The sequence below is a fragment of the Balearica regulorum genome, chromosome 1, assembly GCF_011004875.1.
Source record: "Balearica regulorum gibbericeps isolate bBalReg1 chromosome 1, bBalReg1.pri, whole genome shotgun sequence".
NCBI lineage: Eukaryota > Metazoa > Chordata > Aves > Gruiformes > Gruidae > Balearica > Balearica regulorum.
The window spans coordinates 68,074,363-68,092,102 of NC_046184.1; the positions used below are offsets into that span (position 1 = coordinate 68,074,363).

General features: G+C 36.6%; 1 protein-coding gene across 1 annotated transcript in view; it reads left to right on the forward strand.

Moving 5' to 3' along the window:
• ERC1 (ELKS/RAB6-interacting/CAST family member 1) overlaps positions 1-17,740 on the forward strand; it is a 279,843-nt gene that overhangs the window by 144,558 nt on the left and 117,545 nt on the right. Inside the window, 1 exon segment of the mRNA XM_075756669.1 lies at positions 15,355-15,486. Within this exon segment, the coding sequence (XP_075612784.1) occupies positions 15,355-15,486 (132 nt within the window).

A 17,740-nucleotide genomic window follows, 5' to 3' on the forward strand; every position in this document is an offset into this window, starting at 1 on the left:
AATGAAATGGATAGGTAGCCAAATACCTTCTCATCAGATGAACCTTCTAAATTCATTAAATATCAGCACCTATTTGTTATGAGGCACCATAGCATGTACACACACTCAATATCAACATTAAAAAATCTGAAAACACAAGTGAAGCCCAGTATATCTGGTCTTAAATTACTGAAGAATTTCCTCTCGACATGCTGTGATCAGATTTTGAGGGTAGGGTGGCTGAAGTTTTTTCATCTGATCTATGATGATAATACCATGCCATGATGAAGATGATGATTAGTCATCTTCTAGCTGTTAGTAAAAAGAGATCATACTTCCCTAATCAATCTAGGAACTTGCTTTGGACAGTATATAAAGCTTCTGAAGAAATGGTTAGATTTAAAGAAAAGCTTTCCAAACATGTAGTTCAAGATTTCCTCCATAACTTTCTAGATATCACCAGCTTCGAAGCAAATTGGTTATGCTGGTTAAATGGTGTTACATGTTTTCCCGGGATGAGTGAATTTCAGGTGCCGAGTTCCTGGCTAATTTCTCTTCCATATAGACCACTGCCGTATCAGATTCCAGCCTTGCCTGCCAGCTGAGTGGAGTGTACTTTCTTTATCCCTTGGATAGCACAGCTCAACATGTGAAGGCCCGTGAAACTGTCAGCTACTCCATTTCAGCCTGCTAGAAATCTATTCTTTCATGTCATCTTGCATCTGCAGGATTTATTCCAGAGAACAGTCTGATGTATCAGACCTGTATTTTCTCATTAAGCTCAGATCCATCTCTGGGAATTATTCATCTCAAAATGTTCTTTTTTCTCTCCCTTCCTCTCCCAGTACTTTTTAGACATTAATTACCTCAGGGAGAAGTTTTGGCCTCCCTGTCCCTGGATAATTGTCCGTGCTGTCCAGCCTTGTCGGTGTTAGTGTTCCTTGGGCCTCGCTAGGTGCCATTAGCACCTACACAGGTGGCTATAATTTCACTAAATGGTATATTCAGTTCTAGGTCGTCTGTCTGTTCTCTAGAACAGAACTCATGACATAAAGCACTGAAAGGATATGAATTCGCTTTCCAATTCAGTTTTAAAGAAATTTGTTGGCATTTGTTGAAGAGGTAACTTTTTCTTGTCAGTCACCAGATCATTCCTAGCTCACCATAAAGGATGAAACTTAACATTGTTACATGTTCTTGATAATTAAACAAAAATATGATTCCGAGTTCACAGGTGATGTGAATCAGAATTGTACTGTCTCTCGGTATTATGTAGGACTTTGTTTTAATTAAAATACAGCAGGTATGAACAAATACAGGCTTTAAAGAACAATCATGCCTCATAAAAATCTAAATGGAATGAAGGTATGAAAATTATTCCTCCTTTTTCATTTGAGCTAGATGCAATGGTAGCCGGTTTTGGAATCAACTGACCCTTCCAACCCTTTCTCTGAGAGATTCTGTGACAGCTGGCTATGCATTAGAAAACAGGATATACATATGCAGTAGAGACTTTAATACGCATCATGATTTGTTAGTGATGTAATATTCCAGTAGCAATTTTAATTTCCATCAGCTTTTACAATGTGTTACAGAAAATACAATGTTCCACAAACGTTGCATTCTATACTTACTTGGAGGGTTGTGATTTTCAGCACAATGTGTGCAGTTACTGTAGACACAGGCAAGTATTTAACCCTGGCAGATGCTTGGAGAAAAACTAGCTCTTGTTCTTATCATGTCATAACTCTCCCTGTCAAGAGAGCTTTTCCTAACTTTCCTGAATGTCTGGGAGAAGTTCCAAAAATGATGACCTTTTAGCTAGGCTTTTTGTGACTTATAGTGAGGGGAAGTTTCTCGGGGGGTTGGGGGAGTGGGATGGGGTGGAGGGGGGTGGGTGGAGGGAGGCAGGCAGGGTTGTACTTTGAATGTTAGCCTTTTTTGGGGGAATTAAAAATTCATAATTAAGCATTCCTGGATACAGCTACTTATATGACATAGATAGTGTATGGATGATGAATAGACAGCCACTCTTCGTATTTTGTTATAGCTGCGTGAAGTTATATGGTAGTTATGGACAATACTCCTGTATTCTTCATTTGTAATGCTCTCTAATGGAAAAAAGACTTAGGCATTTTCACAGTGTTAATACCTTAATAATTTTTATCATTTAACATCACAGAAACATAATTGAAAAGAAATGCTAGTTCATTGAACAGTGTAGAAGTACTGCACAGTACCAAAAATGAGTGCAGAATATAGTGCACATAAAAATGAGCTTCTAGCTAAAAGGGAAGGTTACTTCCCTTTTCTCTGTTGAAGTCTTAAGTACAACTTTATTTTGAGGAAGGTCATGAAGACTTGCTATCAGATTGGCATAAGGTAAACAGGAGAAGGTAAGAAAAATACCTTGACAAACAAGAAGGAATGAATGCCTTGTAGCATCTGCTCAGATGAGGTCCTGTTCTTAGGAATATTAGTCCTTGTCATATCGTATCCTTTTACACATGGATGTGATCGACTTTGCAAGACAGTAAATTCTCCATTTACTTAAAAGAACATATTAAGCCTTAAGAGTATTTACCTGGTACCTAATACCAGTTTTCCCAATTTTCCATACAGAAATCTGATATCTATTTTTCTAAACAGATGCATACAGACAGAATATACAGTAGTATGGATGACCATTTTAAAAGTGTAAATTTACCTCTCCCATTTCTTAATTTTCTTAGATTTGTGAGATTTTGGTGTGTACCTATTCTTACAATGTAAGCTGCGAGCCATGAGCAAAATGTGATAGCCCTGTCTCCAGTAAAGCCATTTTTTCTGGTGAACATTTACAAGGTTTGAGTAACTTCATTGTTAGTCATGTATGCAGTGTTGCATGTTGAAGTAATGACAAAAATAATATACCATTGAACATGAAGATTATTTCTCTCAGAAATGGATTTCTCTGTTGCTTTATGACTTGTTCAGTCTTATTATTAAAGAAGGGAGATGCATGTTTTTCCTCCATCTAAAATATAATATACATTTCTGAATATCAGAATAAATATATGACCTTGTTCTTAGATTTGATATGACAGCTCTTATAGAGACAGAATATGTCATTCTGCATACTTGATGTTTATGACAAATACACTGTTAAGGAATTACTTTCTCCTGTGTCTGACCAGAAGAGAGCACTCCTCACAGAATACTTCTTGCCATAACATTTACAGAAACTAAGCTTGAAGAGACTTGACATTTGGAATGGATAAGCATATCCCTGGATAGACATTTAGCCATCTGCTCTATTTGTTTTCACTTTATGGTTTAGTTTACCATACATTTATTATGTTCAGGTTAGATGTATTTACTGCCTTTACATCTTTAAAAAAGATGAACCATTTGACTTTGTCTTCTTATATAATGTAAAAACGCTCTGCAGATTTGAACAGACAGCTGGAAAAATTTCATGAAAGTTGCTATTTACAACTAGCATTAGGCAGTCTCCCAATTAACCCGGTATTTCCTTAACTGCAAATTGAGATTTGTAGTGAGAGAAAGCCATTATATGGCTTGAGAGTTTTTAATAGAGGAAAGAGGACTCCCTATATCCTAGCATTTCTCTCTGATCCATCAGGAATATTATTCTCCAGACACACTTTCACCCAGTCTTTACTGCAGAAACATTAGGTGTCAGTGGAAGATGAAACCTGCTATTTTACTCTCTTGCCTGTTTGCCAAAGAGCAGGGTTGGTACCCTTTAGGATATGCCAGAACCTAAGTACAGTGAAGACTGGACAGCTGAATGTGTGCCAACAACCTTAACCACTGGATGTTTTTTGCAAGGGTTGTTTTTTGTTGTTTTTTTTTTCCCCCCAAGATTAGTATCCAAGTTCAAACTCCTTTCCTAAGAACTGTCAGAGAGATTAATGTAACTGTTGACAGCATGGTGCGGTTCCTGTGAGGAGGTCTCTCCTGAGAGTAGAAAACATTGAGAGCCAGATTTAAGCAAAACAATAGGAGTACATTCAAGGGGAAGAACAGCTCTCTTTTCATTTTGGTGTCTTATTTCATGAGCCTGAGAAATGGCAATAAATTTGCATTTTTCCCCTCTTCTGTTTTGTTTTTTTTTTTTCTCTCTCTCAAGCTTTTTTTTTTTTGCGTGCTGTGCTGAAAATTGTTTCTAACTCATCTCTCCCCGAGAATAAAAATTTCCAATCACTGCAGCTCATTTCAAGTCTCATTGTTTAATAAAATTGCTATTCTGCCTTATTCTTGTTTTGCCCAATAGAAAAGGAAAGGGGATGGGGTGATGGCCTAAAACCAAACAGAATTAAGAGGGTTTGTTGTTTTTGGGGGGGGGGGTTTAAATAATATGCATGGATTTTTTTTATTTTTTTTTAGTTCTATACCTGTGGCAACAAATGTTTCAGCATATCCTTTACAAAAATCCTCTAATTTATTTTAAGCAGTAATAAACCTAATTCACTTCATTCTAATTCAATATTATTCCTTAATCTTGCTTACCAAGCTGCTCAAATTGCCATCACCCTTAAACTACCCTCTTTTTTCTATAGAAACAGGCCTGTTCTGCTTTTAGTTAGCACTTAACCTATTAAATTTTCCTCATCGGCTAAAATTTACACGTGCTTAGGTTATATCAGAACAACTACTCTTACTGTGATGTGCAGGTATTAGCTGAGATTGAGGCTTGGTCTGTAAATTGTGTATTCATAACTGACAAAGTATTGTTCAATACTGTAACTCAGCTTTTAGTGTTTAGTCCTTTCAGATGTTGAATTTTATTTGAGGTACACTCAGATTGGAATGCAGGTGGTGGGAAAAACTAACTATATTGGTATGGCTTAGTCTTTTACTGATGATTAAAGGAGGATTATCTCCTTAACATTCTAGAAAATGTCTATAGTTAGTTAAAATTCATCAATAAATTCAGTTTGGGACATTGTGTTGTGTTTGTTGGTGATGTTTTAAGTCTACCTAAGGCTTGATATCTTTGAGGTCGGATGATTTTCCAAAGTAGGCAGTGAAAAGCAAGGGAATAAAAGCTTAACTGTAAAGTTTTTTTACATTATAAGTACATTTGTCATTATGTCCCAGTGCTACAGAACAATTATTGTTTTATGCTGAGGTAATGTGTCTGGTTAAAGATGGCAAGTGTAATATTTTTTTGTAGATGAGACTAAATTTCTCTAAATTTCTGAATTATATTTATTGGTTTACTCATGATGTTTAAATGAAAGATAACCTGTATAGCTCCACAAGTATCTCGTAAGTCTCACTCATGGATAAAATAGCAGATGAAATTCATTCTGAGTACATATGAATATATGTCAGAAGAAACAATCTTAAAGGTATGTACACAATGATAGGTTCTGATCTAGCTATGTTACCATATGCCAACAATCTTGGAATTAGAAAAAATATTGCAATGAAAAATTATTGGTTAGCAGAACTGTTAAAAACCACAATGTTGAGAAATATTAAACGACAAAACAGAAAATACTACTATGCCACTGTATACATCATCAGTATGTTCAGCTCTTGAATAATATGCAATGATGTAGGCCACCCACCACAGAAAGGCTATGGCAAAAGTAGAAAAGGTAAAGAAAAGGAAGAAAATAGTAAACATAAGGATGAGCTTCTGTTCAAACAGATATTAATTATATTTAAACACTTGGAGATGGCAAAGAAATGAGTGAAGACAAGAACCAGGGAGTACTTTTTCCAGCTTTGCAGGCTAGAACAATAGATGATCATTTTGGAATATTTAGGGCTAAAGAAAAACAATAACTATTTTTCTCTTTCCTCTAAACTAGTTTAGGCTTTTATAGAAACAATTGGCATTTCATACAAAGAAGTGAGAATCTCTCAGAATGTGAAGAGTTTCTACTTTCTCATCCTTTTGTTATTTATGCCAGTGAATTTAAGTGGTAATTTTAATGAATGTTGTGATGCTATGATGGGAGCTTAAATGCTGCTATCAGTGTAACACTGAAAATACACCACCAAGAAGCTTTTTTTTAAAAAAAATAGTTCATTTCAGTGTTTGTAAACTCATTTTCTGATGATATTAGTATCTAAATGTCCAATTTTTACTTTTTCAGTCTTCTGTTTTTATCAATTGTATCTAATAGGTTACATGTTCCATACGACAATATCAATCTACTGCTACTGCATACCTAAGTCATTCCATTCTTCCTGACCCTTTTTTGCTGAAATTTTTTAAAGTTTCTGATACTGTATCCAAGTCCTAAGTATGTTTATTTCCTGTCTTCAAATGGATCCTTAGACTTTTAGATACAGTGGTAAAGCTGATCTGTGCATTTACTGGTAAAGGTATTGAGAACGGAAACCAGTTTTTATTTTAAGCAAAACATTTCCCTAAATTAATACGTGTATGTTTCATTAGTAGCTCAATCCAGATTGCACTAAGACAGATCTTTTCCTTGAAATGAATTTCACTTGATGCATCTGGCTTCCAGGGGGATTATGGGTGGGTTGGGCTGTTCCCGGACAGCGTGAGACCCATTGATAATTTAATTCTAACATGTGAAATTGTTTTGATGAGCTCTAGTATGAAGTTGCGGAGATAGGAGAAGAAAGAAAGAAGTAATTTTGTATGGGTTTGAGGATGTTTTAAGAGTAAGTAGTATGAATAGTGGTTTGTATTAGCGTCTCACTAGATTGTTAGTCCTACCCAGGAACTGATGGCTGCTTTAAAGGAAGCAATTTCTAGCACAAAGCTACTCTGAAAATCAAGAAAGGAGCATTAAACACTAGAATGAATGTATGAGACCAGAGGTGATTGCAAGAATTTCCTTTTAAATTGAGAGAGTGAGAGAGATTCAATGGAATCAATTGCTGGGTAAACATTTCCTCAGTGGTAGTGTATCACTAGCAATTTTGTTGTATGTTCAGCTGTGAAAAAGAGGGAAGACAAGAGAAGTAAACTTTTTATAGCTGTTTGTCCATGCTTCTGCTGCTCTTTTTTGCTGAATGATTGAAAATGAACAAAGGTAGGTAGGTCTTAAAATTACTGTGAGATATTAGCATAATGATGATGACAGGACTGACATTGGCAAGGAGAGTTCAGAGGAAAAGGGCTGTATCAAGGGAATAACATATGGGTTCAAGCTTTGTATTAATAGTGTGGTTAGTTAAAACTGCCACTGTTGTTTGCTGTAATCCCGTATCAATTTAGGAGCCTTGACTCATAGCATTGATTTATGTGTGAAGAAGAAATCTTTTTACAGTACCATTTCCCCAATTAGCCTCTCAAAAAAAACAACCAAACAACCAACAACAAAACAAACAAACGAAAAAAACCAAACCAAAAAAACCCCACACAACCCCCCCAACCAAGCAAAAAAACTTGCACAAACCCCTAACCAATTACAGATATCTATTGCTCACTTCAGAACATTTTCACAGCTGTATTGTCAGCCTTGGGTCTCATTCCAATAGTCCGTGCAGTGACCCACTGTGGTTATATAGAAGCACGGTCCCTGTAGGTTTTAAAAAATACAAATGTGGTAATTTGCAACAGCTGAAGCAAAGTGTTAAAGCTGTTGGCACCCTGCATGAGCTGCTAAATGGTAAACCTGGTTGTTAGTATTGGCAAGGTACTTTCGCCTGTCTAGGGTGTTGCTAATGAAAAGTGCCTATACAAAACCAACATACCTAACTGATTGCTGTGCTTGGAGCGCCAAGCTTAGAGTAAGGGGAAAGAAGTGTCAAAAGCATGGCAGCTATCAGGAAAAGACATTGCCAGTTTCTCATAGGAGTAATCGATTCTGCCTTTCCCTTTTAGGTCTGTGTAATAGTGTCTGTAACTGTCCTTTTCTTCTCCTTCCTCTCCGGTCTCCTTCAAGAAATACATAAATAATCTCAATTACAATGGAATTCCTCCTTGGCAGCAGATAAGGATATTGGAATTAGAGCTTTATGATGGACGTAATTCAGCTGGTATTGATTAGGATCCTTTCTTATCATTACCACAAGCTCTGCATATTGCAGATTGCTCCTGATGGTGGACAAAACTGCTATGTATTTTGGAAACACTTTTTGAAAGTAACACACCTGAGTGGTAACACATGAAATACCTTGGAAGAAAAAAAATATAAATGGCTGGAGTTGTTCCCACATTTTTGTAGACTTATAGTGTTCAGAAACATTATAGAATGAGTACAATGTATACAAATGTATTCAATACATTTGTAGCAATTTTCAGGCAGTAATAGCAATATGCACAAGTTTTAAGGACTTTATATGTGTTCAAGAAATAGACAATGTGAAAAATTAAGCATTTCTCTTCACTAAGTTTTCACTAAGATCTTTTTTCTCCCCTTTCACTTTCCTTTATTTAAATTAGATCGATTAATAGTAATGTATATGTACCTGGGTATTATCTGTTACAGTCTATTTTTGGAGTTGATATATTTCTTTTCCAATTTTCATGGGTTTGGGTGGCATTTTTTCCATGTAAATATGGTTTAGTGACAAATGCATGCAGGTTTTGCCCTCAGGATTATTCATGTGTTACATATGGAACATGATGTACATCTTGATATACCTCAGAATTATGCCTTCTAGTGATAACTGTTATTCAGTGCTAATGCCATTGTATAGCATTGTCGTTTCGTCTGTAATTTTTTGCTGCTTCTTTGTGACCTATATGTTTAAAAACAGAAATGAGTTCACATAACGACTGATTAATGAATTAGTTCTATATTTGTTTTCTTAGCATGTATAGAAAAGCCTTTTTTTACAGATGTTTAGCACTTCAGTTAGCTTCCATATCAGTAACCTTGATACCAGCATGTTTCCCGTCATCAATATGTCATCTTATTTTACAGACATGTTTTACTATCTAGGTGGGTTCTTTTTCTTTTTTCCTTAATGAGGTAAGTAGCCATGAGAACTTAGTGCAGAGTAGAGCAGCTGCCTGTCTGTTTTTATCCTTTGTAATTTATTAACTTCTGTAATTGAGCACGTTTTATAATTTTCTTTCAAGTGATTGTCCATACATAGAATGTTTGAAGTGTGCATCCTTCCCATGTACACAAGAGCAGGAATTTTTGTCAGCAGCATCGTTTATACGTCACTCTTGAGTCTTCTCCTACACTGCAGCAGGGATACTCAAGGGACAATGCTGTCCAAACACCACTCCATTTTCTACTTTTCCGTTTCAAAAGAAAAATTCACTGGCCATTTCTCATAAACTGTTAGCTTCTTTATGTTTTTCTTTTTTTTTTTTTTCCATGCTAATTTTAATGCACTGGTTCAATTGTATTTGTCCTATTTGGAATTATTTTTTATCCATTTTTTCTTTTTACTATAAACATATTTTTGTTCTTTCTGCAACTGATGATCCACAAGTGCATGCATATTCTAGATGTACACGTCTTCTCTTTTTCCATTGTGGTACTCTTGGGCGAATGTCCTCATCGCCTTCTGTTGTCCATTGTATTTTCAATGTGGCATATGCAATGATGTGGCCAGCTTTGTTGCACTTCCCTCTCAACCCGTAGCAGAATGAAATAATTCTGCTGGAGTTTTTCTCCTTTTGTCTCCAGTAGTTATTTTACTGCACTTATGCAACTTGTCAGGCTTGGATTCCAATCCATGTGTCTTATTTGGCAGATACAATTTTTCAGATGTTGACATATGTTTTCCTAATGAGATAGTCATCGTGCATCTCAGATCTGACCTCTCCAAAGATGAGGAAGCATTGGTCACGGAGCTCCTACTTGGCAGTTTCTGTCTCTTCTGTTCTCAGGCTGTTCCTTTTATTCAGGAACTCATGATAAATCCATGTGCTGTTGCTGTATTTACAAAAAAGCCCTCTTCGGCTCACTCTGTGAGAAACAGGGATGTCATATAAACCTAATACTTGGATATACTCAGCTTCTGTCTAGACAGACAGAGGTTTCCCCATCACAGGTAACCCCCGATACTTCAGTTCTGTTACCAATTGAGGGCATCAAGACAGCTATATGCAACATTGATGATACTAGCATTAGCATTTGTAGTTATTCTGTAAACTCCACTGTTTGTTCATGTCCAGCAATATATATAGTAGCAGCTGTTTACATGGTAGTTTGCCTCTTTGTTACTTTATTTTCAGAATCTTTAGTATTGGATCTATGTTTATTTGTGGTTCATGCTATGTCTTGGTACCAAGCTATACACTACCCTAAAGGTATTACCTTCTTCAGGAATTTATAAATTCATCTTTTATTCCACTCTTCAAGATAGCATACTTTTTTTTTTTTTTTTTTTTAATTGCCGCCTTCTTCAGCAAATGGTGATAATGCAGAGAGGGAAACAATTCACCGGGGACATCTGCTTTGGATGAGTTGCACAGGGACCTCAAGCTCTTTGTGAGCTAGATTGTGACTGTCATTTTATTGTAACTATCATTCCCATGTAACTATCATGTACCGTGGTATTCTGGCCTTCAACATTTACCCAATGTATTCTTGAAAACCCATTAAGTCAAAGTATTGTCTCATCGGTGTAAGAAGGTATTTCTCCATTTATGAGTGACAATTTTGGATGCTTTTCTTGTTCAGAGACTTCTTCAAGTAGTTGATCAGCATGTGGAACCAAATGAAGGAGAATCACCGTGCTCACCTGAGCTTTAAGGCCCTATGATTGTTTGCTTCTGAAATCAAATGGAACTGTAATACCACCTTTTGGTGCCACCACATTGTATATTCCCTTAAAGCTTCAGGACCTCCTTAAAAAGGTCTGCAGGCTTTTACAAGTATTTTTCATAGAAAAGCAGAAACAAATTAACAAATTGATTTATTTTCATCAATTGTCCTCTTCTGAAGAGTAGCCTTCTGGTTTTGGCATAGTATTTTTCCTTCTGGTTTCAGCAGTGCAGTAGTTCAACCAACACTGCAGAAACCCACCTTCCATAATTTAGTCAGAGTCTTTTCGCATCTTTTGGTAGACTCCTGAGATGGCAAACCAGAAATCCTCAGTAATGGGCTGACTACAGTAGGACCAATTTTTCCTCTTTGCATTTGGTACTGGTTAAGGCTGAAGACAGGAAGGAAGGTAGCTTTATGGAAGAAACTTAGTAAGATTTCAATTTTTTATATTAATCAACTAGCATGCACTTTAGAGTTGCAGTTAAGTAAGACCTCATATTTTTTAACTGTGACAAATTCCTAACATTTGTTGATGGGCTGCATCTAAATGTTGGTGAAGAATTTTTTTGTATCAATAACTAAATGAGAGTTTGTATCCAGGAGGAAGTTTTAGTAGTACTAGAGGCAGCTGAGAGTCCTGAGTTCCCAGATTCCGCTTATCTAGAGGAAGGTCAGTTCACAAAGCAGGATTTTTCTTTCTGGGAAAAGTATTATTCAATCTAGAATGGACCTAATGATCATTATCATTAGGTTCTTTATCTAGGTTATGGTTTCTTGAGGAAATACATGATGAGAGCAATAGTTCACAAGAATAAGAGCTTGTAATGATTTCACTGTTTAAGAAATAATTGATTCCTAATTTGAAACACTTCCAGTACTGTGTTCTTCCCTTCCAGTCTATGAAAGCACACAGGCAAAATGTGCTGTTGCATTAATTACAGGGTTACATGAAAATGATCTTTTCCTACCTAGGTGATTGGCTAGTCCTAGAAATATTCCTAAGAGTTGAAAGAAGCATTGCATTGCCTTCTCAAAATATCAACTAATCTTTCCAAAGAGCTAACTAGAGAAATTTACCTTAATTCCAATTCAAAGAGTGAAATTAGGCCATAAAGACCTTTGTGAGCCTAGCTCAAGACACAGTTATGAAGAATTTTGCCAGGATACCTCAGATTTAATTGAACCTAAATGCTTATATCCTATTTCATGCACATTCATAAAACTTCACGGCAGATTGCACATCACATGAATGCAGGATGGATTTAATTGATACATCCTTTTAATATGCATCACTTGGACATCCTACCACTTCCTTCCTGAAGTGAAAGAAAAAGCCCAGAATGTGCACAGTCACACCTCCTTTTCCTTTCAGGCTTTCACACAGCCATGTATTGGAGTGAATTTTGCATACGAATCAGCTACAGGATCATAGTATGGGTAGCAAAACTTTTTATTGTGCCTGAACTCTTGACGCTCCCACAGTGTCGAATGGGTTTTTCATTTTCTTTGTGCTGCCACCAGTGAGCATAAAGGCAGAGCTATCTCCCCTATCCCAGTTTAATTCCATCTCTGCCATGGAATCTTGTGCAGATGGGACTGAGGAGGAGAGGGAGGGAAGGTCTTAGAGATATTTGGGTAGGTAATACATCTTAAAGAATCCAGTTACTGTACAGGTAAGTAATATTATTTTTTTCTTTCTGAATAGTCATCTGTATAAGCTTCATGAAAGGAGACTGCCACTGTTTATCATTCTGCAAGTTTATCAAAATACAGGAAGATAAATTTGCCCTGTGTCACATTATAATGTATATATAAAGCAACTCAAGTTTTACTGTAGTCCACTGCTTCAGAGGATCAGTCGCTGCAGGAAAAATGTTATAACTGTAGTTATAACCAACAGAAGTTTTTCTCCAGAGTTTAATGCTTATCACGATCAAGATAGAATACGTCATGTAACTAAAAAGAGGAAAGAAGCACAGGTTGAAGGTCAGCATGAGGCTGTCATGTTTCAGAGTTTAGAGCCAAACAGTTGGAAAAACATGCTGGTATGTTGAAAGGCAAATGCTGGTTCATTTTTATGTACTTATTCTCTATTAGCATGTTTTGTTTGAAACAGCAGCTTGTATTTTAAAAAATAGTAATTCAAAGGCTAATCCATTAGTCATGAATCAAAGAGCTAGAAACAAAATAATTATTTAAAAGTGTCTTGAGACTATTCTGCGCTAGCAGAGGTGCTGTCTGCCTGGCTATCTGCTACTTGTGCCAGGCATTGGTGTGGTTTTGTAAGGTGGTTACACACATTGTGATACCATTACAAGAGTAAACTTGTACATCATTTAATTAGGTTTGTCTGAGACAGAAAGTGAAAACTTGTAGCTAATCTGTCCTTACTGGATGGGTTATTAGTATTAGATTAAACTTTCTAGGCAGTTGTTTGTAAGTCAACACTGGATATTTTTAACTTGCAAACCTCTAGCATATATGTGAAAGCTTGCCCATTATTTTAGGAAAAGTAATTATATCTGAATGCAGACTTTTCAAGTGCAGGTAAAGTGGCACTGTCTTGATCAGTTTTGGTACCATCAGTAGTTGTTCTTCCTCCTATCCCTCAAGAGTTCACTTGTCTGGGTAGAGTGTCAAGGTTAATACACTGTCAAATTCACCTTTTAAATGTTTGCGTGGGATGAAGAATGGACATACCTTATGTGTTAGCATGTTTTATTCTGTATTCTTATTTTAAAGCGGTTTCCGTTTTACATGCAGCTGTTCATATGAACCATTCCAACTTCTGTTGTTTAAAAATGAGAGCTACGCTTCCACACTTCCTTGGCTATCCGTGAATAATATATCAAGCAGTACAGTTGATACTTATTGTATAATGCAGATAGGCAAGTTAATATTTTTCATGTCTGGCGTGGTTAATATTCTGTGCTGAGTTTTTTGTAAACTTGTTCATGTTTTTGATGAGTCTTCATTTAGTCTAATCATAACCATAAAGTAGTTTTGGAAGATATTATCAGTGTTTCAGAAAGATTCAAAAAGTATGGAAACATGTTCTGCAACTCCTATTTTTGAAATGAAAATGTCTCCATTTGTTTCTTTAGAAATCAACAATTACTTTCCCTGTGAATCCACTTGGGAAAGTAACCATCAGCAGAAAGCTCCTCTGCCTGCAAAACCTAACAAATACTGTTGCCTGTGCTAATGGTAGAACACTAGCCTTTCTCTACACGATGGCAGCGGTGCCGGAGGTCTTGCACTGGTCTGATACAAAGCTGTGCATCTCTGCTGGAATGCTGTCCTTGAAAGGGGCAGTTTTGAGACTGCCAGAAATGGTGTTCGTACACCAAGTATCCTTGGTGATGTATCTCAAGTACTAGAAAGCAGGAATTAAGGAATAAGTCAGGTTCATTCTTTAAACTCCAATGACTAATTTTTGCATTATGAACGTTGCAAGATCAAATTTTTTTCCAAATCGATCATCTCTTTCCTTATTCTGTATATGGTGTGAAACACTTTCAGAGAAACAGTGGAAAATTTCAGTCTTAAATACAAAAGGACAGAAGATAAAAGGGTAAATCTAACAAAAAAGCAAAATGCAAAAAACTAAGGGAAAGATTTTTGATTCTTCCACTGCTGCTGAGATAGCTAAAAAGCCCATGTGGTGACTGAAATGTGCATTAATATCTCATCTGAACCCTTTGATCTAAACCAATCTGCAAGACAAGAATTGCAGAAATCTTCCACCAAGTCGCTCGTTTCTGATGGATTTTTTTTAAGCAGCTGTGGTCAAGACATTCATATACACCTGTCAGGACAGCCTGTTTTGCAGTCTTTTGTCTAAGCTGCTACAGCAGAAGCAGGAGATACACATTTTTACTTTTTTCCTAGCAATATTAGATTAAGGAGGGTCTCCTTTACAAATAACAATCATCTCATTAATGTTGTGTATCATTTTTCTAAGTTATACTGTTTGTATAAACCAATAAAACAGTGTATTTTCTGAGGAGCAATACAGGTTTCTTCAGTGGTCTTTGACTACATGTGGGACATCTGAACTTGCAACTGTGAAGATGCTCTTAATCGAAGAATAAATTTTAAGGGAGTCTTGATACTTGAATGTCTGAGATTCAGACAGTCCAGATGAACCCTTCATAATTTCTAGAGAGTTTTTAATGAAAAACTTCCTTAAAGACTTAATCTGAACAATGGAAAACTCACTTGGGTTAATGTTTGCTTTTCTCCTCCTTAACCTGGAAGTGGCAAATTCCAAACTGCAGCGTTATGTTTCCCTTCTTGCCACACCTGCTGGTGAATGTGTGAGCAAATGGGCAATGCTGAATGCCTGCTACCTTCCCACCAATTCTGTCTTCTATGCTTCTTTGGAACTGCTTACTAATCTTTATTTACCAACAACCCTTGCTTATCATGCTGTATAATCTGACAGGACTGTGGTATGTCCAACACAGAGGGCAAGCATTCTTGCTTTGAGGTCCTGCTTTGCTAGCTTTCTCCTTCTCTTTACTGTAATCTTCCTCCTACTCTTGCATCACTTCATCTCGCTTTCCTTTGTGTGAAGATCATTTGCCTGCAGTTGCGCCTTGGGAGGGAGAAACACATTTTGGTTGGCGTAAAACTTGGTTGATTAAAAGGCTGTAGTCCCAAACAAGTCGTCTTCACCTAGTCTCCCGTCATTTTCCAGGACAATCTACGTAAAAAGGATGATCGGATTGAAGAATTGGAAGAAGCACTCAGAGAAAGTGTTCAGATAACTGCAGAGCGGGAAATGGTGCTAGCACAAGAGGAATCAGCCAGGATCAATGCTGAGAAACAGGTCTGCAATCTTATAAAGTCACTGCTAGTCCTCTTAGGAAAGTAACCAGACAGTAAAGTACTATTTTCCCTGCTTTACTGTGAAAGACAGCTGGTTTTGTTTGATGATCCTGTATCTCTGTTCCAACATTAGGTAACAGAACTCATAAGTCTGCAAAGCCTTCATGATAAGTTGTATTTCATCGGTAAGATTTTCTTGAAATTAAAAAGAAATATAAGGTATCCTGAGATTTAAAATATTATTTTAAGTAGTAAGTCTTCTGATCTGTCTTGCCTGTCAAAGCTATCTTCCTACATGTAAGCATACTTAGGTTCACTGTACTGTTCATGGAATGTATTTAAAGATGATGATTTTTATTAGCGTAGCTGTGTTTATGGACCACAGTCTTGTTGCACTTGCAAACAACTGGGTAAAGAGACAAATCCCTTGGTTTGAGCCAAGCATCACATAGAAAATACACACTTGTGTGTTAAAGCCACACGTGTAAACTTTTATGCATGAATTGATTCTGTGCCACTGACAAGATACTCTGAAGAGTCATATACGTCCCTGGTTTTAATTCATGTAAATAATCATGCAGAAAACATACCATAAGTAGTGAATAAAATTCCATGAGATTTTGATAAAGCTTTTGAAGCAGAAGCTGAGCCTCCATTCTTACTGTGCTTTTGTGAACCTCTTCAGTGTTTTCCTTACTTGACCATAATAAGCAAACAGGAGCATTTGGTCAGTTGCATTGCAATGGCATGATCTCTTTCTCTTTGTTATTTAAACAAAAAAAGTTCTGACTAACTGCACTTTAAAGGTTTTTTCCAACATGTATTCTTATATCACTTTAACTACAAAGAAGATGTAAATATCTTAGTAATAATCCAAGTTTTCAGGAAGAAAGCAACTGTTACTCTTTAGGCTAGAGTCGAGCTCAGCTGTTTGCTGATAGACATATTGAGGATAATTCTGGTTGCTGTACCCTAAGGTGCTAGACAATGTTATGGAGTTCACTTTCAAGAATGCCTTCTTTCCAAACTTCTTGTAGCCTTTAAAAAAATTGCATGAGATAGAAATGTTAACTAGGTAGGGAATACCCCAGCAAAGATTATATCTCCTTGAAAGGAAAAGATGTATCTCACAAAGGAGCAGGTTCTATGCTGAGATGCAAAAATATACAATAATGTTTTAATTTCTTTGTTACAAGACAAAGTGACCATTCTTATATTCTTTGAGCACTTAGCTTGCAGAACTCACCCTTTTGTGATGTCTGTGCTTGAAATGCGGAAAAAGAGGCAGAAGACTTAGTGAATTTTTTGAAGGAAGGTTTTGAAGAAGATAGTGTGTGTTGATTTTGTAGGGGTTAGAAGGTAGGGAAATAAGCACAAACAACGAACATTTACAGATTTTATGCGCACATAATGTAGGCTTGTATTACAGGAAGATCACAGGTCATCTCATTATTGAAAGTGAAAGGTAAGTGGAGTACAGTTTGCAAAGGATGAGTAGTTTACATTTGATTCACTAGCAAAGAGGCATGCTAGTAGCATTAATATGATGAAAGCTGCAGACAAGGAGGTTACTGCACAAATGGTCACAACCTGCACAAGAAAGATTTTTCCATAGATCCAAACACAGAAGAAATCCTACCAAAGAACTTTAGTTATATAGGTGCAGTCAGAAAAGTCTTATATTAGAGATATTCCATAAAAGAAATTCTGCAAGTTTTTAAAAATAACCTTTTAAAGGAAGTTTGAGTCAAAGATACTGTCAAGATTAACAAAAATGTGAAAGTTCTGTTCTAGATGAAAAGAAATCAAGTAGTGAGGAAGATTTCAGTCACAGGATGGAAAAGAGAACTCCTTTTTAGCCTGTTGAGCATGAGCTCCTCGTAGATATCTGTCCACTGTGAGCTGTTAGCAGCAGGTTTATTATGGAACGAAGAGATAAATCTGGGTTAGTGAAATAGGGAATTGTTGTCATAGAAGTGAAGTTTTATTTACACACGAGGCATCCTAAAACAAGAATATGGAAACAGAATAGTACTTTGGGAATATGCGCAAATTTCAGGTTTGGCAGTAAGGAGGCTTTTCAAAAGAATTCACCAGCAAGGCCTGATGAGAGGCATACAAAGAAATCAGATGGTCAGAGCTTGGTGAAAAAGGGAAATAGCTGGTGGATAGAGAGCTGGAATTAAGTGTACAATCGGAAAGAAGAGGGAAAAGTCAACATCTATACCATTACTGATTGACAGCAGTGTCTTAGT